We start from the raw sequence: 24,398 nt of genomic DNA on the forward strand, positions 1-24,398 counted from the left end.
GTTTCTATGATCGTTCTCTACTATAGAAGTAGAGAAATGGCCCCCAAATTCCTTCTCCTCTGCTCTTTGAAGACGTCAATGGAGAGTTATCGATAGTGATATATTTTATATGTGTATAATGCCTGCTAAGCAGTTCAGAGAGTCTCCAGGTTATCTCTCTGTAGACCACGCCATTTGTTCATACCATCTTGGCACCTCATGGTGATCTCCTAAATTGTTGATGATGCTCAGTCACCACCACTGATGCAGGAATGAACTGCTGTCTCAATAGTCCTGTTGACTTCTGAGGTCTATAATTGTTACTATGTTGAGAAAGCTTTTGAAAACATCTCCTTGTTTTTGTAAAAGTTGCTGATACCTAATGAAATAGTTTTAATTGTCATGTCCTTGTCTTAGGACCAAAGGAGTTTGGGTCAGGGCCATCTGAGTGGTAGACACCTGTCTTGTTCCCAGGTCACCTCTAATCTGACCTTGTTCACTGTATTTTGGTGGCTCTGTGAGTGCTTAGATAGATGGGTGGGTCACTGGGGGGTGCCACTGGAACCCTAAGGTGAACAAAGCTTAGGCTCAGTTGGGGACTTCTGCTGCATGACCTTGCTTGGAAGGGTCCTGAAAGGTTTCAAAGGTTTTTAAGGGGATGAGTGAAGTTGAGGTTACATCACTGGAAAGAGGGCTTTCATGCTAAAGCATACTCAAAGACGGGAGGGGAGCAGAGTTTTAGATTTACCTCAGGCTTTCTCTGTGTTTTTAATGTAATTCCTCACTTCCCAGAGTGGTGGCAGGGATGCTTACACCTAAAAAATCATAACTTTTTAATTATTTGTGTTGTCCTTTCTCACTTATGTGGTTCCCTCCTCCCCATTTGTTAAATATGTTTTCAACTTCCCCTCATCTTATTTCTAGTTCTTGTGAGTCAGATGGCTGCAATTAGTTAGCTTTTATTCTTTTTGTTTTACTCCTGTAATAACCACGGAATGAAGTTTACAAACTTCCGATGACTGTGTGGCATGCAGAGGCGTCTCTGTGCATGTCTTTGTAGGCTCCCTTCTCCTTGAGTCCTTGCTTGATATCAACAGATGGGGCTGTCCAGTGGCATGCCAGAGAGAGTTAACTTGGTAGAAGTTTCAAATGAACTACGTGACCAAACTTCACAGTCATCTGATTTCCAATTTGGTAATTACTGGAATAATTAGATGAGTTACTCTACAGATGGCACTTAAGTTTCTTGACATATGTGCCCTTGTCATCAACAGCAGATGATGTATGAAATACTTGTTCTTTGCTGTAACATTTGTATATATGGATGCAAAGTGCCTTTACATCTTCCCTGTCAAAGTCTAATTTTGTTTGGACTCAAATGCAACATCAAACATACGTTTGGCTTATACTGATATAGCTGCTGGCTTGCTGTGTTCAGCGTTACACATTAATTATAGCACAGTGCTGACTACAGTTCTCATGACCTATAATATTGAAATTTAATTTTTAATTCTAAATGTTGAAAAATAAAATTACAGAATTTTTAAAAATGAAGAAAATCCCTTTCAAGCTAAGAAACTCATGAGGCTTTTATTCACATTATTTCCTTCTAGTCTTTGTTAAAATAAGATATTTAAAGCTTTGTGATAAAATTCATATATCACATAATTCATACCCTTTTAATAATGCTTTCAAGGTTCATCCATGTTGTAGCTTACATTAGTACTTCATTTTTTTTCAATGTATTCTATAACAAGATTTTTTTTAACAGCTATGATTGATACACAAATACTAAAGGTGTCTAGGATAAAAACTTGATGGTTTTTGGAGATAAATATCTACCTGGGAACTGATCAAGCCATCATCACTATCAAAGTCATACACACTTATTCATTGCTTCTAAAAGTTTATCTTGTCTCATTGGTTTTGTGGATATGTGTGTGTGTGTGGGGGGGTGTAGATGAAAGCACTTAATATAGTATCTAACCTGCCAGCAGATTTTTATGTATATGATACATTATTGTCAATCGTAGGCCCTACATTGTGTAATAGATCTGATTTATTTTGTGTAACTGAAACTTCTTATTTGTTGAATTAGCAACTCCCCATTTTCTCCTCCATCCCTTGATCACCACCATTCTTTCTGCTTCTATGGATTTGATTATTATAATGTGTCATACATATGAGATCATGCAGGACTCTGGTTGTAGAGTAGAACCTCCATAGTTGACCACCTCCCTACATTGACCACTTTCTTAGTGGACATGCACCACATGTACTCAATGAAGACTGATCTCTATTTACTGACCACCTATTTAAATTGTCTCTTGACTACCTGGACGGTGACAGGCAATATTAATTTACTCTCTTTAAACTGGCCAGTTGAGTCCACTCTACACCAGCCGTAGAAGGTGTGGGCTTTGCCCCTAGTTGTGTTATTTTTTCCGTAGCATTAGTTGTTGTTCACATTTTGTTATTAGGCAAAACCTCCTATTGTTTATCGCATGATGTGGAAGATTTCTTCAACTTGAAGGACCGGTCTAAAAAATTTTACAGTTGATTAAAACATGGTGCCACAAATGAAAGAACTCAAAGGGCTGACATTGAAGGAAAAGGTTGATCTTCTGCGTTTTCTGGAAAGCAACAGTCAAAGAAAGACAGCAGAACATTTTGGTGTTAGCAAGACGACGTACAGCTGGCAACATCCAAAGATGTAAACGTGAGTACTTGGAGAGGTATGACGAGGAGGGCACAGATCTACAGCAGAAGAGGAGGAAAACTTACCTTGGTGAACTCGGGGAAGCCACAGTAAGCTGCTTCAAACAAATGAGGGCAGTTAACACCCGAATCCCTGGGCTGATAATCCAAGAAGTTGCTAAAAAATTTGCACAGGAATTCAGGGTGGCAGATTTATACGCATCAAATGGTTGCTCAAGAAACTTAAATTCAGGCTTGAGATCTTACGGAAAGTTTTGGGTGGTGAATCCCATGAAGTTTCAGTAGAAGTTGTGGAAGAGTTCATCAAAAATTAATCACAGTTCCCAGACTTCCCCAGAGCCATCCATGAGGGTGACTTCTTTAACTTTTTGACTATGGACAGCACCTATGGGCCTTTAAAAAAGATGTTTGTTTGTTGTTAATGACGCTGATAGGCATTATTCATTTTGCAAACAAAACCTCGATGTACGGTCCCACGTACATCGAGGTTTTGTTTGCAAAATGAATATGTGACGTGACTTGGGTCTGTAAGCATCACATGCTTTGTTCTCAATATTTTCACAGTTGTGCCTGAAATAATTTGTGCAAATACTGGTTCTTTGCCCATTTTTCAATTGAGTTGTATGTTTTTGCTACTGAGTTGTAGGAGTTGCTTATATATTTGAAAATTGACCCCTTTTCATATATATGGTCCGTAGATATTTTCTCCCATCCCATAGGTTACTTTTTCATTCTGTTAATATGTTTATTTTTGCTTTTGATGCTTGTCCTTGGTTTCAGTGTCTTTCATCCCCTTGCTTAATTTCATTTCTAAGTATTCTTTTCTTTTCTTTGAGACTGAGTCTCAAGCTGTCACCCTGGGTAGAGTGCTGTGGCATGATAGTTCACAGCAACCTCTTGCCTCCATTTTTCTATTTTTGGTAGAGAGGAGGTCTCGCTTTTCCTCAGACTGGTCTTGAACTCCTGAGCTCGAGCAATCCACCCATCTCAGTCTCCCAGAGTGCTGGCATTACAGGAGTGAAATAAATGGAATTGGCTTTTAATTACATTTTTAAGTAGGACATTGTTAGTGTATAGAAAGATAATTGATTTTTTTTTTTTTTATTGTTGGGGATTCATTGAGGTTACAAGAAACCAGGTTACACTAATTGCATTTGTTAGGTAAAGTCCCTCTTACCATAATTGATATTTGTATGTTGATCATATATCCTGTAGCTTCACTGAATTTGCTTATTAGTTCTAATAGATTTTTTTTGTAGCATCTTTAGGGTTTTCAAGGTCATGTTATCTGCAGAGATAATTTTACTTCTTCGGTTCTGATTTGGATGCCTTTTATTTCTTTTTCTTGGCTAATTTCTCCGGTTAGTACGTTCAGTACTATGATAGAACTTTTGAGAAGGTGAGAGTGGTGAGGGTCCTTGCCTTGTTTAGGACCTTAGAGGACCTTTCAGCTTTTCCCTGTTGAAATGATGTTAACTCTGGGCTTTATCATATTGAAGTAAGTTCTTTCTATACCTAATTTGTTGATAGACTTTTATCATGAAACAATGTTGAATTTTGTCAAATGCTTTTTCTGCATCTAATAAGATGATCATGTGATTTTTTTTTTTTTGTCTTTCATTTTGTTAATGTGTTGTTTCTTTTATTTATTTATTTTTTTTATTGTTGGGGATTCATTGAGGGTACAATAAGCCAGGTTACACTGATTGCAATTGTTAGGTAAAGTCCCTCTTGCAATCATGTCTTGCCCCCATAAAGTGTGACACACACCGAGGCCCCCACCCACCTCCCTCCTTCCCTCTTTCTGTTCCCCCCCCCGTAACCATAATTGTCATTAATTGTCCTCATATCAAAATTGAGTACATAGGATTCATGCTTCTCCATTCTTGTGATGCTTTACTAAGAATAATGTCTTCCACGTCCATCCAGGTCAATACGAAGGATGCAAAGTCTCCATTTTTTTTAATGGCTGAATAGTATTCCATGGTATACATATACCATAATGTGTTGTTTCTTACTGATTGGTTTCTATATGTGGAACCATTCTTGCATCCCTGGGATAAATTCCACATGGTCATAATGTATGATCTTTTTAATAGACTGGTAGAATTTGCTAGTATTTTATTCAAGATATTTCCATCAATGTTTTATCAATTTTTTTTTTCCTTTTTTTTTGTGGTGTCTTTCTCTGGCTTTGGTATGAGGTGATACTGGAATCGATTCATAAAAGAACTTTGGAAGTATTTCCTCCTTTTCTCTTTTTTGAAAGAGTTTAAGAACGATTTTTATTAATCCTTTAAATGTTAGAATTCACCCATGAAGCCATCTGGTCTTAGGCTTTTGTCTGTTGGGCACTTGGTTTTTTTTGAGACAGAGTCTCACTTGGTCACCCTTGGTAGAGTGCGGTGGTATCACAGCTCACAGCAACCTCAAACTCTTGGGTGTAAGTGATTCTCTTGCCTCAGGCTCCCAAGTAGCTGGGACTACAGGCGCCCGCCACAACACCCATATATTTTTAGAGATGAGGTCTCTGGCTCAGGCTGGTCTTGAACCTGTGAGCTCCAGCAACCCACCCGCCTGGGCCCGTCAAGTGCTGGGATTACAGGGGTGAGCTGCAGTGCCCGGGCTTGGACGTTTTTTATTACTCCTTTAATATCCTAATTTATTACTGGTCTGTTCAGGGTTTCTGTTTCTTCTGCATCAGACTTATTAGGGAATACGTTTCTAGGAATTTCTCTATTTCTTCAAAATTGTCCAATTTGTTGGAATTTAGTCATTAATAGTATTCCTTCATGACCCTTTTTATTTGTGGGCTCAGTTATAATGTCTTCAAAGAGATATTTTATTTGAGGATTTTCCTGAGGTGTCTCTCTGTCTCTTTTTAGTTCACTTAAAGCTTTGTTGATCTGGTCTATCTTTTCAGAAAAACAACTCAGTTACATCAGTTTTTAAAAAATGTTTTTCTATTCTCTAGTTCATTTATTTCACCTCAAATCTTTATTTCTTCTGCTAATTTTGGGTTTATTTTTTACTTTTTTTGATTGAGGTATAAATTTAGGTTATTTGAGATCTTCTTTTTTAATGTATTTATTTAATATTACTGTAAAGTTTACTCCTAGTACTAATTTTCCTGAATCCTATACGTTTTCATAGGTTATGCTATTGTTTTTATGTTGATTTTTTTGAATTTCTTTTTTGATTTATTCTTGACCCAGTAGTTGTTTATGTATGTGTCATTTGATTTTTTTCCTGTTTTCTTTCCATTATTAATTTCCAGTTTTATTTCATTGTGAATACAAAGGATGCTTGTCATGATTTCAGTCTTCTTAAATTTGTTAGATTTGTGTTATGACTGAGGATGTAGTCTATCCTGGAGAATGTTCTGTGTGTACTTGAGCAAAATGAATACTTGGCTACAGTGGGGTGGGATGTTCTGGATATAGAAGTCAGGCCCATTCAACTGATAGTGTTGTCTAATCATGCTGTCTCCTTTTTGATTTTCTGTGTGGATGATCTATTTGCTGTAGAGTTTGAGGTATTGAAGTCTTCTGTTGTTGCCTATTTCTCACTTCAGATCTGTCAATGTTTGCTTTATATTTTATGTGCTTTGATGTTTGGTGCATATATTTATAATTGTTATATATCTTATTGAATTGATCCTTTTAACATTATATAATGCCCCCTTTTATATATTGTGACAGTTTTTGACATAAAATCTATTTTGGCTGGTATGAGAATAGCTTCCTCTGCTCTCTTTTGTTTACCATTTGCACAGAATCCCCTTATCCACCTTTTCCACTTTCAGTCTATATGTGTCCTTAAATCTATGGTGAATCCTTTATATATAGTGTATAGTTAGGTCTTTTTTTAAAAGAAAATTCTGTTTGTCTACTTAAAGTCTTTTAATCAGAGCATTTAGTTCCTTTACATTTAATTATAGATAGGTAAGGAGTTATTGCTATTTTGTGAATTGCTTCCTATCTCTTTTGTAATTCTCTGATTCCTCTCTTCTTCTCCTGGTGTCATTGTGTTTTGATTTTTTTATACTGGCATGCTTTATTTTCTCTTTATCTTTAGTGTGTCTACTGTACTTTTATTTTGTGGTTACCATGGGGATTGCATTGAACATTTTATAGTGATAGCAGTCGATTTTAAGCTGATAATTTAACTTCAATTGCATGCAGAAGCACTTAACATCCCCTCCCCCTGCATACTTTGTGTAGCTGGTGCCACATTTTACTTCTTTCTATACTGTGTTTCTAATAACAAATTTATGTGGTTGTAGTTTGTCTTTGTACTTTTTAATTTTAACTTTTATACTAGTGTTAAATGTGATTTATGCACCACCATCATAGTATTACAATATTCTATGTTTATATTTCCCTTTATCAGTGAAGTTTTATACTTTCATATGCTTCTGTGCTTAGCATCTTTTCATTTCCACTTGAAGAACTCCCTTGCGCAAATTTTGTAGGACAGGTCTAGGGGGGACAAACTGCCTCTGTTTTTGTTTGTCTGGGAAAGTATTTCTCCTTCATTCTTAAAGGACAGTTTTGCCAGGAAAATATTCTTTGTTTGCAGTTTTTTCTTTCCGTACTTTGAATATGTTATCCTGCTGTCTTCTTTCCTGAAGGGTTTTTGCTTCCTTGGAAGCTTTTCTCTTGTTGCTTTCAAAATTTTTTCTTTCTTTTTGATGTTAAAACACTTTTAAATTTCATTTGTTTATTTACTTATTTATTTTAGAGATGTGGTCTTGCTATGTTCTCCAGACTAAACTTGAACTCCTGAGCTCAAGGGATCCTCTCCCTTTAGCTTTCTGAAGTAGCTTGGAATAGAGGTATGCTCCACCTTGCCTGGCTCTCTCTTTAACTCTTGACAATTTAATTATAATGTGTCTTGGTATGGACCCTTTTGGATTCCACTTATTTGAATTCATGAATCTGGATGTCTGTGTCTCTCCCTAGATTTGGGTAATTTCAGCCATTATTTCTTTAAATAAGCTTTTCCATCTTTCTCTCTATATATGCCTTCCTGAACTTCCATAATGTGTATGTTCATTCACTTAATGATGTCCCATAAATCCTCTAAGCTTTCTTCCTCTTTTCTTTTTTTCCTATGATCGGATGATTTCAAATGACTTGTCTTTGAGTTTGGTGATTGTTTTGCTTCATTTGAGCCTATTATTTAAAGTCTCTCTTGAGTTCAGAAATTATACCCCCAATTTCAGGTTTGTGATTTTATCATCTTATGGTTTCTGTTTCTTTACCGTACTTCTCATTTTGTTCATGAATTACTTTCCTCATTCCATTAGGTTGTCTATTTGTGTTTTCTTTTAGCTCACTGAGCTTTTAAAGATAAATGCTATTTAATTTTTTGTTAAGTACTGTATAGATCTTCATTTCTTTTTAAAAAAATTTCAAAGTATTATGGGGGTACAAATATTTTTGTTTACATGGATAACTCTTATAATGCTTGAATCATGATTATAAGTGTGCCTGTAACCCAGATAGCATTCATTGGACCAATTAGGTAGGTTTTTGCATATCCCCTTCCCCAAACTTCTTCCTGTTTAATCGATTTGCCCTCTAAGCACATGTGTGTTCTTCAGTTCCAATTTGATAGTGAGTACATGTGGTGTTTGTTTTTCTATTCTTTGGTTACTTCACTTAGTATAATGGTCTCCAGTTCCATCTAAATTATTGCAAAAGGCATTAAGTCATCCTTCTTCGTGGCTGAGTATTCCATAGTATACATGTGCCACATTTTGTTAATCCACTCATGAATTGATGGACACTTGGGTTGATTCCATGTCCTTGTGAATTGTGCTACAATAAACATTCAAGTATTGGCGTCTTTTTTGATAAAGTGACTTATTTTTCTTTGGGTAAATATTTAATAGTGGTATTGCTGGATCAAGTGGTAGGTTTGCTTTTAGTTCTTTGAGGACTCTCCATGCTGTTTTCCACAGAGATTGTACTAAGTTGCAACAGTGTAATGGTGTTCCTTTCTTCCTGCATCCATGCCAGTATCTGTTAATTTTGGGCTTTTTAATAAAAGTCATTCTAGCAGGGGCACAGTGATATCTCATGATGGCTGTAATTTGCATTTCCCTGATCGTTAGTGATATTAACCATTTTTACCTATGGTTTTTGGCCGCTTACCTTCTTTTGAAAAGCTTCTGTTTATGTTTTTTGCCTACTTTTTCATGGGGTTGTTTGATTTTTTTTTTTCCTACTGATTCATTTGAGTTCTTTGTAGATTCTGGTAATTAGTCCTATCTTGAATATATATATAGGCCAATAGAACAGAATAGAAAACTCAGATATAAAACCATCTACATACAGCCAACTGATCTTTGATGAAGCAGACCCCGCTCCCCCACCCAAAAAAAAAAAAAAAGCACTGGGGGAAAGAAGCCCTATTCAATAAATGGTAATTCAATTTTATATATATATAATATATATAAAAGTATATATATATACTTTGTGAATATTACCTCCTGTTAGGTAGGTTGTGTATTTGCTCTGTCGATTATTTCCTTGGCTATGCAGAAACCTTTTCATTTATTCAAGTCCCATTCCATCATTTTTGTTGTTGCTGTGACTGCTGTTGGGATCTTCTTCATAAACTCGTTGCCTCAGCCAATACCTAGAAGTATTTTTTTTAACACTTTCTTCCAGAATTCTCAGGGTTTCACCCCTTACCTTTAGGTCATTTCTTCATCTTGAATTGATTTTTGTGAGTGGTAAGAAACACTTATCCTGTTTTATTCCTTTGCATGCAGCTGTACAGTTTTCCCAGCACCATTTATTGAATAGGGCTTCTTTCCCCCAGTGCTTTTTTTTGGGTGGGGGAGCGGGGTCTGCTTCATCAAAGATCAGTTGGCTGTATGTAGATGGTTTTATATCTGAGTTTTCAATTCTGTTCTATTGGCCTTTGACCTTATTTTTGTGCCAATGCCATGCTGTTTTGTAGTATAGTTTAAAGTCTGGTAATGTGATACCTCCAGTTTTGTTGCTTTTGCTTAAGATTGCCTTGGATATTTGGGCTCTTTTTGGTTTCAAATGAAGCATAGAATTTTTTTTTTTTCTAGATCTGTGAAATATGGCATTGGTATTACCTTGAACCTGTAAATCACTTTGGGTAGTGTGGACAATTTAACAATGTTGATTCTACTGATCCATGAGCATATGTTTTTCCATTTGTTTGCATCCTCTGCAATTTCTTTTCTTAATGTTTCATAGTTCTTTTTGTAGCTGTCTTTTGCCTCCATAGTTAAGTATATTCTTAAGTATTTTATTTTCTTTGTAGCTATTATGAATGATATTGGGCCTTGATTTAACTCTCAGCTTGACTGTTATTATTGTATACAAATGCTACTGATTTGTGTACATTGGTTTTTATATCCTGAGACTTTGCTGAATTTGTTTATCAATTCCAGGAGTTTCTTGGTGGAATCTTCGGGGTTTTCTAGGTATAAGATCATATGGTCAGCAAAGAACAATAGTTTGACCTTGTCTTTCCCAATTTGAATGCCCTTATTTTTTTTTCCCTTATCTTATTGCTCTACCTAGAACTTCTAGCACTATGTTGAATAGGAGTGGTAACAGTGTTCATCTTTGTCTTATTGCAGTTCTTAGTGGAAATGTTTTCAGCTTTTCCCCATTTATGATTTTGGCCGTGGGTTTGTCATATATAGCTTTTATAATCTTGAGATGTGTTCCTTGTATGCTTAGTTTGTTGAGGATTTTTATTATGAAGGAGTGCTGAATTTTGTTGAATACTTTTTCTATTTCTTTTGAGCTGATCTTATGATTTTTATCTTTATTTCTGTTTTTCTAGTGAATCACATTTATCAGTTTACACATGTTGAATCATCCTCGCCTCCCTGAATGAAGCCCACTTGGTTGTGGTGGGTTATTTTTTTGATGTGCTGTTGAATTCGGTTTGCTAGTAAGATAGTTGCATCTATGTATATTCATAAGGGATATTAGTGTGTAGTTATTATTATTATTTTTTTGTAGTGTCCTTTCCTGGTGTTGGTATCAAGGGGATACTGGCTTCATTGAATGAATTAGGGTGACTCCCTCCTTCTTGAGGTAATGAATAATTTCTACAGTATTGGTGTCACCTCCTCTTTGTAGGTCTGATAACATTTGGTTGTGAATCCTTTTGGTGTAGGGCTTTTTTGGTTGTTGTTGGGCTTTATTTCATTGCTTGAAATTGCTTCTTATTGGTCCATTCAGAAATTCTGTTTCTTCTTGATTGAGTCTTGGGAGGTTGTGTGATTTCAGGAATTTGTCCATTTCCTGTAAGTTTTTCAGTTTATGTACATAAATATATTCACAGATGATACTTTGTATTTGCATGGTATTATTTGTAGCATCTCATTTTTTATTTCTAATTGAGTGTATTAGGGTTCTTTCTCTTTTATTCCTCATTAATTCGGTAATCTAGCAAGATGTTTATTGATTTTGTCTATCTTTTCAAAGAATCAGCTTTTTGTTTCGGTGGTCGTCTGTAATATTTTGTTATTTTTGACTTCATTTAGTCCTGCTCTGACCTTCATTATTTCTTTTTCTCTTCTTTTTGACAATTTTATTTATTTATTGTTTGGAGATAGTCTTACTTTGTCATCCTGGGTAGAGTGCCACGGTGTCATAACTCACAGTAATCTGAAACTCTTATGTTCAAGCAATCCTCTTGCCTCAGCCTCTAGAGTAGCTGTGACTATAGGCATATGCTGCTGTGCCCAGCTATTTTTAGAGACAGGTGTTCTCATTCTTGTTCAGGCTGGTCTCAAACTCCTAAGCTCAAGCAATCCACCTACCTCGGCCTCCCAGAGTGCTAGGATTACAGGCCTGAGCCACCACACTTGCCTTAGATTGTTATTTCTTTTCTGCTGGCTTTGGTTTCTCTTACTCTTACTCACGTCTTACTCTTCCTTAAGCCATGTATCAGACTGCTAATTTTTGGTCTTTCTTTTTGTTGTAGGCATTTAAGTTTATGAATTTTCCCATTAGGATTGCTTTTGCTGAATCCCACGAATTTTGATAACTTATTTGTATGATTCTTTGTGATCCTGTGGCCTTGCGTTGGAGATTGTACATTTCAAGGAGTAGTCACATTTTCCAATCTTTAAAGATGAGCCTTGATGGGAAAAGATTTTGTCCTGCTTAGTTTCTGGATTGACAGGGTTGTAACTAGGCCCACAGGAAAGGAGGGGTGGAGCCAGGTCATGGAGCTGTTTCTAGCTCTACAGGTACCTCCTGTACCTGTAGCTCCTGCTGGGTACCTGGGCACTTGGGATTTCCTCTGAAATCATGAACAAGCATGGACTGAGAGAGCTGCTTCTGGGTCTGGAGCCTGGCCCACAGTGGCAGGACTGCTACCAGAGCCAGATTTGTCTTCTCAAAGTGGCTTTTGGCCACCACAGTCGGTGCTGCAACTTCCTTTCTGGGTCTTGAAGTTTCCAGGTAGGTGCTTTTGTCCATGGATGGTTACCAAATTATTGTGTGTGGGATGAGAGTAAGAGATGTTCTATCTCAGTGATGTCACTCCTTTATATATTTATCACTGAATAATATTCTTTTGCGTGGCTATACCACATTGCATAATTTAACAAATTAAAGACTGGTGGCAACCCTGTGTTGAGCAGGTCTATGGGCACCATTTTTCCAATGGTGCATGCTCATTTTGCATCTCTATACCACATTTTGGTAATCTTTTGCAATATTTCCAAAAAAATTATTATTTTTTTTTTGGGAGACAGGGTCTTGCTCTGTTACCCAGGCTGGAATGCAATGGCACAACCATAGCTCACTCCATCCTTGAATCTTCCAGCCTCAGCCTCCTGAGTATCTGAGACTGCAGGTATGCACCATCATGACCAGCTAATTTTTATCTCTTTTGTTGAGACAGGGTCTCTCTTTCTTGCTCAGTCTGGTCTCAAACACCTGGGCCTCAGCTTTCCAAAGTGCTGAGATTACAGGTGTGAAGGACTCTAACAGGCCTTAAACTTTTACATTTGTGATGGTGATATGTGATCCATGATCTTTGATGTTAGTACTGTTAATTATTTGGGGGCATCATAAACCATACCCGTAGATGATGAAAAACTTCAGTTATAAATTCAGTGATAAATTTGTGAGTTCTGACTTTTCTATCAGCCAGCTGCTCTCCCATTTCCCCATTTTTTTCCTCAAGTTTTCCTATTACCTAAGACATAAAAATTAGGCCAAATGACAATTAAAAGGAAGCATTGCATATCTGTTGCTTTAAGGTGAAGGTTAGAAATGATTAAGCTTCATGAAGAATGCACATCAAAAGCTGAGACAGGCCAAAAGTAGATGTCTTTTGCCAAACAATTAGCTAAGTTGTGAATGCAAAGGAAAAGTTCTAGAAAGAAAATAAAATTACTACTTTGGTGAATACACAGATGGTAAGAAAACAGCCTTATTGCTGATATGGAGAAAATTTGAGTGGTCAGGGCAGAAGATCAAAGCAGCCATAACAATACTGTAAAGCCTAATATAAAGCAAGATTTTATCTCTTTTCAATTCTATGAAGGCTGAGAGATCAAGCTCCAGAAGAAGAACATGAAGCTAGCAGAGGTCGGTCCATGAGATTTAAGGAAAGAGGTCATCTCTGCAACATAAATGTACATGGTGATCCAAGCAAGTGCTGATGTAGGAGCTTCAGCGAATTATACAGATACTTTCAGATAATTGATGAAGGGGGTTACACTAAACAATACATATTCAATGTAGACAAAATAGCATTTTATTGGAATATGATGCCAACTAAGACATTTATCCCTAAAGAAGAAAAGTCAGTGTCTGGCTTCAGAGGTTCAAAAGACAGGCTGACTCTCTTTATTAGGGACTAACAAAGCTAGTAATTTTAATTTGAAGCCAGTGTCCATTGACCATTCTGAAAATCTTAGGACCATAAAAAATTATGCTAAGTCAATTCTGTGTGCTGTATAAATGAAACAACAAAGCCTAAATGTTAGCACATCTGTTCATAGCACGGCTTACTGAATATTTTAAGCCCAGTGTTGAGACCTATTGCTCAAGGAAAAAAACAAAGATTCCTTTCAAAATATTACTGCTCATTGACAATCACCTGGTCATCAAGAGCTCTGATGGAAGTATGCAAGCAGATTAATGTTGTTTTTATGCCTGCTAACACAAGATCCATTATATAAGCTATGGATCAAGGAGTAATTTCAAATTTCAAGTCTTATTATTCAAGAACTATATTTTATAAAGCTATTGCTGACTTAGGCAGTACTTCCTCTGTGGATCTGGGCAATATAATTATAAAACCTCTGGAAAGGGTTCATCATTCTAGATGCCATTAAGAACATTCATGATTCATGGGAAGGTTCAAAATATCAACATTAACAGGAGTTTGGAAGAATTCAGTTCAAACTCTCATGGATGACTTTGAGGGTTTCAAGACCAGTGGAGAAAAGAACTGCATATATGTTAAAAATAGGAACTGAACTAGAATTAGAAATGAAATTTGAAGATGTGACTGAATTGCATCTTATAAAACTTTTGAAAGGCTCGGTGCCGGTAGCACAGTGGATACAGCGCCAGCCACATACGCGTAAGTTGGTGGGTTCGAACCCAGCCTGAGCCAGCTAACCAACAATAACAACTGCAACAAAAAATAGCTGGGCGTTGTGGTGGGCACTTGTAGTCCCAGCTACTTGGGAGGCTAATTGAGTCTAAGAGTTTGAGGTTGCTGTGAGCTGTGATGTTACAGCACTCTACTGAGGGCAACATAGTGAGACTCTTTCTCAAAAAGAAAACAAACAAAAAGCTTTTGAATGGGTAAGGAGTTGCATCTTATGGAGGAGTAAAGAAATTGGTTTCTTGAGATGGAATCTACTCTTTGTGAAGATGTTGTTAGTGTTTTTGAAAAAACAGCAAAGAATTTAGCATATTACATAAACGTAGTTGATAAAATAGCACCAGTATTTGAGCGGACTGACTACAGTTTTGAAAGAAGTTTATCTGTGGTTAAATGCTCTTAAAACAGTGTCATATGCTACAGAGAAATCTTTTGTGTAAGGAAGAGTTTATCAATGCAGCAAACTTCATTGTTATTTTAAGAAATTGCTTATAACCCAGCTACAACTTAACAATAGGGGGAAGTGGGAAAGGAAGGGGAATCGGTGGGATCACACCTGTGGTGCATATTACAGGGGTATTTGCGAAACTTGGTAAATGTAGAATGTAAATGTTTTGGCACAGTAACTGAGATAACGCCGGAAAGGCTATGTTAACCACTGTGATAAAAATGTGTCAAATGGTTTATGAAGTGAGTGTATGATGCCCCATAATCATATCATTGTATACAGTTATGATTTAATTAAAAAAAAAAAAAAAGAAATTGCTAAGCCACCTCAATTTGCAGCTGCCACCACCCTCATCAGTCCCCAGCCATCCACATCCAGGCAGACTGTCCACTGGCAAAAAGAGAATGAATTAGTGAAGGCTAAAGTAATTATTTGCTTTTGTAGCAATTAAATATTTTTAATTAAGTTATATATTCTTTTTAGGCATACTACTATTTCACATTTAGTAGACCATAATATAGTATAACTCTTATATGCACTGGGAAACCAAATAATCTGTGTGACTCATTTTATTGCAATATTTGCTTTATTATAGTGGTCCGGAATTGAACCCACAGTATCCCCGAGGGAGGTCTGTACTTTCAGTTCTCTTGGTTACACCCCTAGGAGTGGAATTGATAGGTTATATTTGGAATTTTAAACCCATATCAGCAGCATAGCTTATTTGCAACCCTGGTTAGGCAATTCTTTTTTTTTTTTTTTTGTAGAGACAGAGTCTCATCTTATCGCCCTTGGTAGAGTGCCGTGGCGTCACACAGCTCACAGCAAGCTCCAACTCCAGGGCCCAGGCGATTCTCCTGCCTCAGCCTCCCGAGTAGCTGGGACCACAGGTGCCTGCCACAACGCCGGGCTATTTTTTTGTTGCAGTTTGGCCGGGGCTGGGTTTGAACCCGCCACCCTCGGTATATGGGTCTGGCGCCCTACTCACTGAGCCACAGGCGCCGCCCCCAGGCAATTCTTTTTACAAAATAATTTTTATTTTTGTTATTATAGGCATATAATAGTTCTATATATTTGTGGGGTACATGTGATGTTTTGATACAGGAATACAACGTGTAATAATAAAATCAGAATAATTGGGATATACATCACCTCAGGCATTTATCATTTCTGTGTGTTAGGAATATTTCAGATCCACTCTTTTAGTTATTTAAAGTATGCCGTAACTTATTGTTGATTATGTTAACTTAGTTGTGCTATCAAATATTGTTCATTTTATCTAACTATAGTTTATTGTTCTCGTTAATCATCCTTACTTTATTTCCCTTCCCCACTATATTTCCCAGGCTCCTAGGATCACTATCTAGGGTCTCAATCTCTAGGGAGATCAATTGTTTTAATTTTTAGTTTCCACAAATGAGTGAGAATTTGCAGTTAGTCTTTCTGTGTTCAGCTTGTTTTACTTAAAGTTCTGTAGTTCTAATAGTTTGCTGCAACAAATCTGGGAATACAGGTATCGTCTTCATATACCGACTTTCTTTTGAATATATGCATAGCAGTGGGATCCCTGGGTCATATGGTAGTTCTATTTTTAAGTTTTTGAAGAATCTTCATACTGTTCTCCCTATTGGCTGTAGTAATTTACATTCCCACCAACAGTGTACAAGGGTTCCTTTTTCTCTACATTTTTTCCAGTGTTCTTTTTTGATAAAAGCCATTTTAACTGAGGTGAGGTGATATTTCATTGTGGTTTTGATTTGCATTTTTCTGACTAATGATGTTGAGCATTTATCCATATACCTGTTGGCCATTTATATGCCTTCTTTTGAGAAATGTCTATTCAGATCCTCTGCCCATTTTTAATTGGATTATTTGATTTTTTCTTACCATGTTGCTGGAGCTCCTTATCACATTCTAGTCATTAATCCCTTGTCAGATGACTAAATTGCAGACATTTTCTCCAATTCTGTGAGTTGTCTCTTACCTTTGTTATTTCCTTTGCTGTTCAGAAGCTTTTTAGTTTGATGTGATCCCATGTACCCATTTTTGCTTTGGCTACCTGTGTTTTTGAGGTATTAGTCAAGAAATCTTTGCCCCGACCAATGTCCTGGAGTGCTTTCCTAATACCCTGTTTCCCTGAAAATAAGACATCCTCCAAAAATAAGACCTACTTACAGGAAAGATAAGACGTCCCCTAAAAATAAGACCTAGAGCATCTTTGGGAGCACACCTTAAAATAAGACACTGTCTTATTTTTGGGGAAACAGGGTATATTTTTAGTAGCTTTATGGTTTCTGATCTTAGATTTCAGTGTTTAATCCATTTTGATTTGATTTTTGTGTATGGTAAGAGACAGATGTCTAACATCTTCTGCATGTCATTATCCAGTTTTTCTAGCACCATTTGTTGAAGTGACTGTCCTTGCCCCACTGTATGTTTTTTGGCCCCTTTGTCAAAAATGAGTTCACTGTAGATGTGTGGGTTTATTTCTGGGTTTTCTGTTTTGTTCCCTTGGTCTATGTGTCTGTTTCTATGCCTGTGCCATGCTGTGTTGGTGACACAGCTCTGTGGTATAATTTGATTCTATGCCCGTGCCATGCTGTGTTGGTGATACAGCTCTGTAGTATAATTTGAAGTAGGGTAATGTGATTACTTTTGTTTTGTTCTTTGTGCTCAGCATGGCTTTGGGTATTCTGGGTCGCTTGTAGTTCTAGATAAATTTTAGAATGATTTTTCTATTTCTGTGATGAATGTCACTGGGATTTTTATAGAGATTGCTTTGAATCTGTAGATTGCTTCGAGTGATGTGTACATTTTAACAGTGTTGATTCTTCCAATCCACAAGTGTTTTCTTTTTGGTTCTCTTCGATTTCTTTCCTCAGTGTTTTATAGTTTTTATTGTAGAGATCTTTCATTTCTTCGGTTAAGTTTATTCCTATTTTATTTTGCTTTTGCCATTAGTGGGATTACTTTCTTAGTTTCTTTATCAGATTGTTCACCATTGGCATATAAAAATGCTATTGATTTTTGCTTTTGATTATATATTTGCAACTTTAATGAATTTGTTTATCAATTCTCATAGAGCTTTTTTGGTGGAGTCTTTAGATTTCTCTATTTAAGATCATATTGTCTACAAACAAGGACAATTTGATTTCTTCCCTCCAATCTGAATGCCCTTTTCTACTTTCTCTTATCTGATTGCTCTGGTTGAACTTTCAGTACTACGTTGAGTAATGGTGATGAAAGTGGGTATCCTTACCTTATTCCAGATCTTAGTGGAAAAGCTTTTAGTTTTCCTGGTTCAGTATGATACTTGCTGTGGGTTGGTCATATATGGATTTTATCATGTTAAGGTATATTCTTTTTATATCCATTTTTGACAGTTTTCGTCATGAAGGGATAATGCTTTTTTCTGCATCTATTGAGATGATCATGCGATTTTTATCTTTTATTCTGTTAATGTGGTTTATCTGCCTGATTGATTCATGTATGTGGAGCCATTCTTGCATCCCTGGGATGAATCTCACCTGATCATGATGTGTAATCTTTTTAATGTGTTGTTGAATTCTGTTTGCAGACATTTTGTTGGAGATTTCTGCATCTATATGTTTCAGAGATATTGGCCTACAGTTTTCTTTTTGTTGTATGCCTTGATTTGATTTTGGTACCAGGGTAATACTGACCTTACAGAATTAACTTGGGAGTATTCTGATACTCTATTTGTGGGAATAATTTAAATAGGATTGGTATTAATTCTTCTTTAACTGTTTGGTAGAATTCAGCAGTAAAGCCACCTGGTCCTGGGATTTTTTCGATTGGAGACTTTTTGTTATTATTTCTATGATGTTATTTATTATTTGTCTATTCAGATTTTGAATTTCTTCCTGGCTAAATTTTGGTAGGTTGAATGTGTCTGGGAATTTCCATTTTCCAATTTATGGGCATATAGTTGCTTATAATAGTCTCTCCAATGGTCCTTTGTATTTCTGTAGTATGTGTTATGCTCCTTTTTTCATCTCTGATTTTCTGGTTAGGCAATTCTTACAAGTTTGGGATTGATGCCACCTTCTGAGTCATTTCTGTAATACTTTATGTATTAAAAAAGTATATAAACTACAGTTTAACATAGCCTATGGCTAAAAGCCCTTCATGCACCTCTTCAGATTTCCCACTGTGTAGCCACCAGCACATAGAAAAAGATGAAATTGCAATTAATCAATTCTGGGAGGAACACAAACTATATTGAAATAACTGGATTTTCCAACTAAGCTTTCTCTCTCCTCAGCTAGATTTGTCCTTCTTTCTAGTGTTCCCTCTTCCCCAACCTGAACGGAGGGAGAAACACACATCTTCAGTACTGCCTGCCTCTAATTTATATATTCAGAGGTTATAATAGTAAGTATGGTAGAGTGTTTAGGAACACACTTTTCTTGAACTTAATTTAGTGAAAATGTGTATGGAATGTTTAATAAGACCTGTCAGATTGTGGGGGAAAAACGAAAATTTATAGCTAAAGAAATAGTAACTCAGTTTAAGATAGAAATAAAAACAGTTGAAGTAGAAGAAATTATCAATCATGTAATTGAAGAAACCTCTCCTAAGCTTTTAAAAAGGCATGGGTATGCTGGAAGAAATCTGGGTTCCAACAAAAATCAGCAAAGGAGACTGACCTATAGAAAGACACATTTTGGTACATTTTTGTGTCATTTACAATAAAAAGTTCTAGAAGCATCTGAACTGAAAAATTCTGTTGCCCACATAGGAGAAAAAGTAAGCTGCAGTTCCACACTGAGTTATGAAACATTAAAGGCTAAAGGTAATGGAACAGTGTCTGCACAATTTTGAGAAGGAAAAGACATTAGGACCTACCTAAGAATTTTTTACCCATCCATAGTTCAGTCCTTGCTTACCAGAATTGTTGTCAACAAAAATATTTCTTCTCCCAAAAAGGCAGAATTATTTGAACATAAGGGCCATTTTCACTACTTTTTCTCACGTCTTTGGTGATTACATTGAGTAATCTCTTCATATTATCTTTAATCTGGGATCTCTGAATGTTTTTACATTAAATTCATTAATATAAGCCTGTGAACAATATCTCAATTATAATAAGTAGTTAAGAAGAAAATCGTTACTAAAACTCAAAATGTTAATAGTGATACGTGGTAAGATTCAACACTACTATTTTTGTATTTTCTAATATTTTCCAAAATATTATACTATATGCATAAATTATTCTTTTTTTAACTTAGAAATAATTATACCTTTTTATAGAATGGAAACATTTTATAAGATAAGGCCTGGTGAGGTCGTTACAGACAATTCTGTACTTGTTGAGTAGCTGAGGTGGCAGGAAGGAAGAGCAGATCTGAGTGGTGGGTCATCTTTATCTTTTCCCGCATTCTGCACATTTTACATAGTGAATCTCGTGTTGGTTTTATACTGGAAGAATACCCTTTATTCAACAATAAAAATTTAGTTTCATCAATGAAGGTCATTATAAAATGCAGATGTTTCTGCTTATGAATGGTAGACAAGTCTTCTCTTTTTCCAAAGACCTATCTATGGAAATCATATCCCGCATTGGTGGTTTTAGTGATCCGCTTGAGAGGTATCTTTTCTTTCCAGGAATTTTCATTGATAGGTGATAGGTTAATTTATCAATGTGTTGTAACAGGGAATAATTTCAATATTTTTCTCAGGCAACTAATATTTATGGAGTATTTACCTTATGCTCGCTGCTAAGAGCACAACTGAGAGTCCTTGTTCTTATGTAGTTTAGAACTTAATATTTGAAATGTCTAAAGCAGCAGTCAGGGGTGTAGTGGGTAGGAACACCCAGTTAAAAGCATCTACCCTCCTCAGGAGGAACCAGAAAGCCTTTTAAGGGAGGTGCAGTGTCAGAGGGTCTGAGCAGAGGTGAAACAGTTTATGCAAAGGTCTGGAGGTGTGTTTAATGTTGGGGAGTGGTGAATGACGGAGGGCTGAATCAGTAGTGCAGTCATGAAGGGTCCTTGTAAACCAAATTACGGAAGTCAGATTGTGTACTGTGGGTAGTGGGAAGCCATTGGTGGGTGAATTCGTTTCCTAGGGTAACTGTTTCGAATCACACACAAATTTAGTGGCTTAAGACAACAGAAATTTATTCTCTCACAGTTTTGGAGACCAGAAGTTCAAAATGTAAGTGTTGGCAGGTTGGTTCCTCAGTCTAGAAGCCCGAGGGAGAATCTATCCCATGCCTCTCTCCTCGCTTCTGGGGACTGCTGGCAGCCCTGGACATGCCCTTCTGAATAACATTGATCATTCATTAGGCAAAACTTGGGTCACTTTAAATTGTGATGATAATTTTTCTTTTGTGTTCTCTTGCCAGTCACTCCTGAAGCCATTGGCTTCTTGTCTGCTGTCGGGGTTTTTGTTGTTCTTCTGGCCGTCCTCTTCCTCTTCATCAACAAGAAGCTGTGTTTTGAAACATTAGGAAGCTTTGCATGCCTGGAGCCACCGCGGCAAAGAAAGCACTCCAAAGACAAGACGGGGATCCACCGAGGTCTGGGTAAGCATTGTGCTTCAGAATCTTATGAGCTTGGCAACTGGCTGTGGTTTGGGTCAGGGAAAGCAGGTCACTGTTGCTGGGATGGGCCCAAGTAAGAAATCACACGCACATCCTTTGGCGTGGATGTGATGAGTGGGCATTAACAAGGAATACATTGTCTTTATGAAAGGAACGCTCCCCTTACAGTCTGAGGAGTAGATGGGAAGAGGCTGATCACCACTTTCTGTCTTTTTAGCTGTTTAGAAATCTGTGTTGAATTTCCCTTTGACTAATGCTTATTGGAGGTAGGGGGGGAATGTGTTTTGATTTATAAGTGATTTGATGTGTTTTAGGGCTATGATGTGGGAACAGTGTTGACATTTTTCTTGTTAACAGTGAGACCCTGTCTCAACAAGAAAAAAGAAATAGTTGGGCACAGTAGCACATGCCTGCAACCACAGCTACTTGGGAGTCTGAGCCAAGACAGGAGACGGAGGCTACAGTGAGCTGTGATGATGCCATCACTCTCCAGCCTGGGTGAAGGAGACCTAACCTAAAAAAAAAAAAAGAAAGAAATGAAGAAAGACAGACAATACTCTGATTTTACATAGCAACTTTGCTCTGATTGTACCCCACATAGCACGGGGAGTGATATAGTTGGTCAAGGAACAACCTCACACGTGTTTTGAACAGGGGTGGGAACCTGCAGAGAGCACCCTCTCTGCACCACTGCTCCTCTGATGACTCGGCCTGTGTGGTGCTGTGCTCCAAGCACACCTGGAACCAAACCAGGAGAATGTTGGCTATTGACATGGCAGCTTTGGTAGCCATGAATTGCCCATGGATTGTTTTGTTTGGTCATAAGAAAGGGCATAATTTAGGAATAAAGGTATATTCATGATCTATTGCTTTATAGCAAATTACCCTAAAACTTCGTAGGTTAAAACAACAAATACTATCTCACTGTTTTTGAAGTTCAGGAAATGAGGAGAAGCTTAGTTGAGTGGTTCTGGATTTAGGGGCTTTCATTGGCTGTGATTCTTTACAATAGGATTTCTCCCTTGAGAAGTCCATGAGAGGAAGTGGGGGGCCACTGCTCCTCTGATGACCCAGCCTGGGAAGTCACACATTCTCACCTCTGCCACATTCTGCTCATTAACTGAATACAGCCCAGGTTCAGGGGAAGGGGAATTCAGCTTCACTTGTTGAAGGGAAGAGTATCAAGGAATTAAACACACACACACACACACACACACACACACACACACACACACACACACACACACACACACACACACCCCTCCCTATAGGGGATAATAATGGGGGAGGTGTAAGTTACATGTTCAGCAATTGATTTAGCCTTGCTGCTGCTGCAGGGACCTTTCATGGTGGAGTCCTCTTGGGGCATGTGACTCATCTTCTCAAAACAGGATAGAATATTGTAAAGAGAGTTTGTTATGTAAAATCTGGGCCTTGTGAATAGTTTTGCCACTACTGTCCCAGCTGGGACGGAGGAAAGTGGGGTGAGCAGACACTGCTAGGTCATGGGGTGGTACGGAGGGGAGGGCTCATGTTGCCTCTGCCTCCCTCCCCCCATCGCTGGTTACCACTCATTATTTCACATTGACATATAATGGAACTATTCTAAACTATAGTTTTTTCACCTGCAGGATTATCAATACATCTCTTACTGGATCGATGTAGATTAAGTGAATTACTTTTGCAAAGACTCCGGTATGGTGTCTATGGTAAAGTGCTGACAAAACTCTCACCATAGCTGTGCAGCAGAAACAAGTCACAGCACCGGCTGCTGGGAATGACATCCTACATTAATATTGTGTATTCATTCCTGAAACTGGGAGATTAAAGTTGGTGATGTTCTCTCCTTTACAAACTATAATGAGTATGAAGAACTAAGGTTAGAGCTATTTAAAATATTGTCTTTCGTCTCGTTTGACATATCTGAATATTTTAAAGACAATTATGAATTATATTTGCAAATAAGTTGAGGTTTGGAGATAATTTTGAAACAATAATAAAGCATGAACCAGAAGCAACATTGAAAAATACAGAGTGGGGCTGCACGAAGGAAGATTTAAAAATAGTTTATTAAGGAGAGTCTCCAAATTACAATTTCTTAAAAAGCAAACACCTTCATTTTGACATTCCTCCTTTTGAAAGTTTAATTATCACAGATCAGAAGTCTTTGACAAACATGCTTTTATCCCAGGTTTTATCTAACCTTTGATATTTGCCTTAATTATCATCCTCAGAGCCCTGATTTCTCGGTGAAGTTGGGATGTTCTTAACATATTTTGACAAATGTAAAGAAGGCAGGCAGGCAGCTTGGTGTGGTGCTGGGAGCAGGAGCAGACAGTCAGAGCTTAGTTCTGCCTCTTATTGGCCATGATATTTTGGGAAACTCGCGTCACCTCTCTGGGCCTTAAGTCCTCATTTGCAAATTGATGAGTATGGGCTAGCTTTCTCCCAGTTCTGTTCTGTGATTCTGTGTGGTTCTTAGTGTTACTATAGCAACTTCCTCTCTAGCTCTCATTCTCTGAATGGAGGAGACCTAATAAAAATGATCATATGTCAACTACACCATCCTCCTATTCTTAGATTGAACCAAAGGAGATTGCCATTTTGGTGGGTCAAAAAATGGTGGACTATCCACAACCTAATTACTCCTTATGATCTATTTCATAGTACATGTGGAGTCTGGAGGAATAAAAGAATTCTGTTTGCTTATGTGCTTAATATCGGAGAGTCAGGAGCGGCAATTTATTTTCTGAACCTACTGTGCAAAGTATCTGACAAACATACCTTGCACACATCATTCCATCTGGATTTAGGTGAGGGGAGAAACTAAAAGAGCTTCTTCCTAATAACACAGGTTATAATAATAGTAACGTAGATGATGATAATTAATAACTATCACTTATTTAACACTTGCTCTTGCCACGCACCTGCTAAGTATTTTGCTTGTGGCATTTGGTTTCTTTACACCAGCCAGGTACTTGTCTCGCTCCCTGGCAGCGATTGCTTTGGGGGAGGGGTGGATATCATTTGGAACAAAGAAGC

General features: G+C 37.3%; 1 protein-coding gene across 3 annotated transcripts in view; it reads left to right on the top strand.

Annotated features, from left to right (window-relative positions):
* Nucleotides 1–24,398, top strand: part of SYT16 (synaptotagmin 16) — a 453,110-nt gene that overhangs the window by 257,421 nt on the left and 171,291 nt on the right. For 2 of the 3 annotated variants that reach the window (XM_053603184.1, XM_053603183.1), the window contains exon 2: nt 21,159–21,338. In XM_053603184.1, the coding sequence (XP_053459159.1) occupies nt 21,159–21,338 (180 nt within the window). Of the gene's footprint in view, nt 1–21,158; nt 21,339–24,398 lie in introns of those variants that run through there. The other variant, XM_053603181.1, reaches the window with a different exon arrangement.

Source organism: Nycticebus coucang, chromosome 9, assembly GCF_027406575.1.
Source record: "Nycticebus coucang isolate mNycCou1 chromosome 9, mNycCou1.pri, whole genome shotgun sequence".
NCBI lineage: Eukaryota > Metazoa > Chordata > Mammalia > Primates > Lorisidae > Nycticebus > Nycticebus coucang.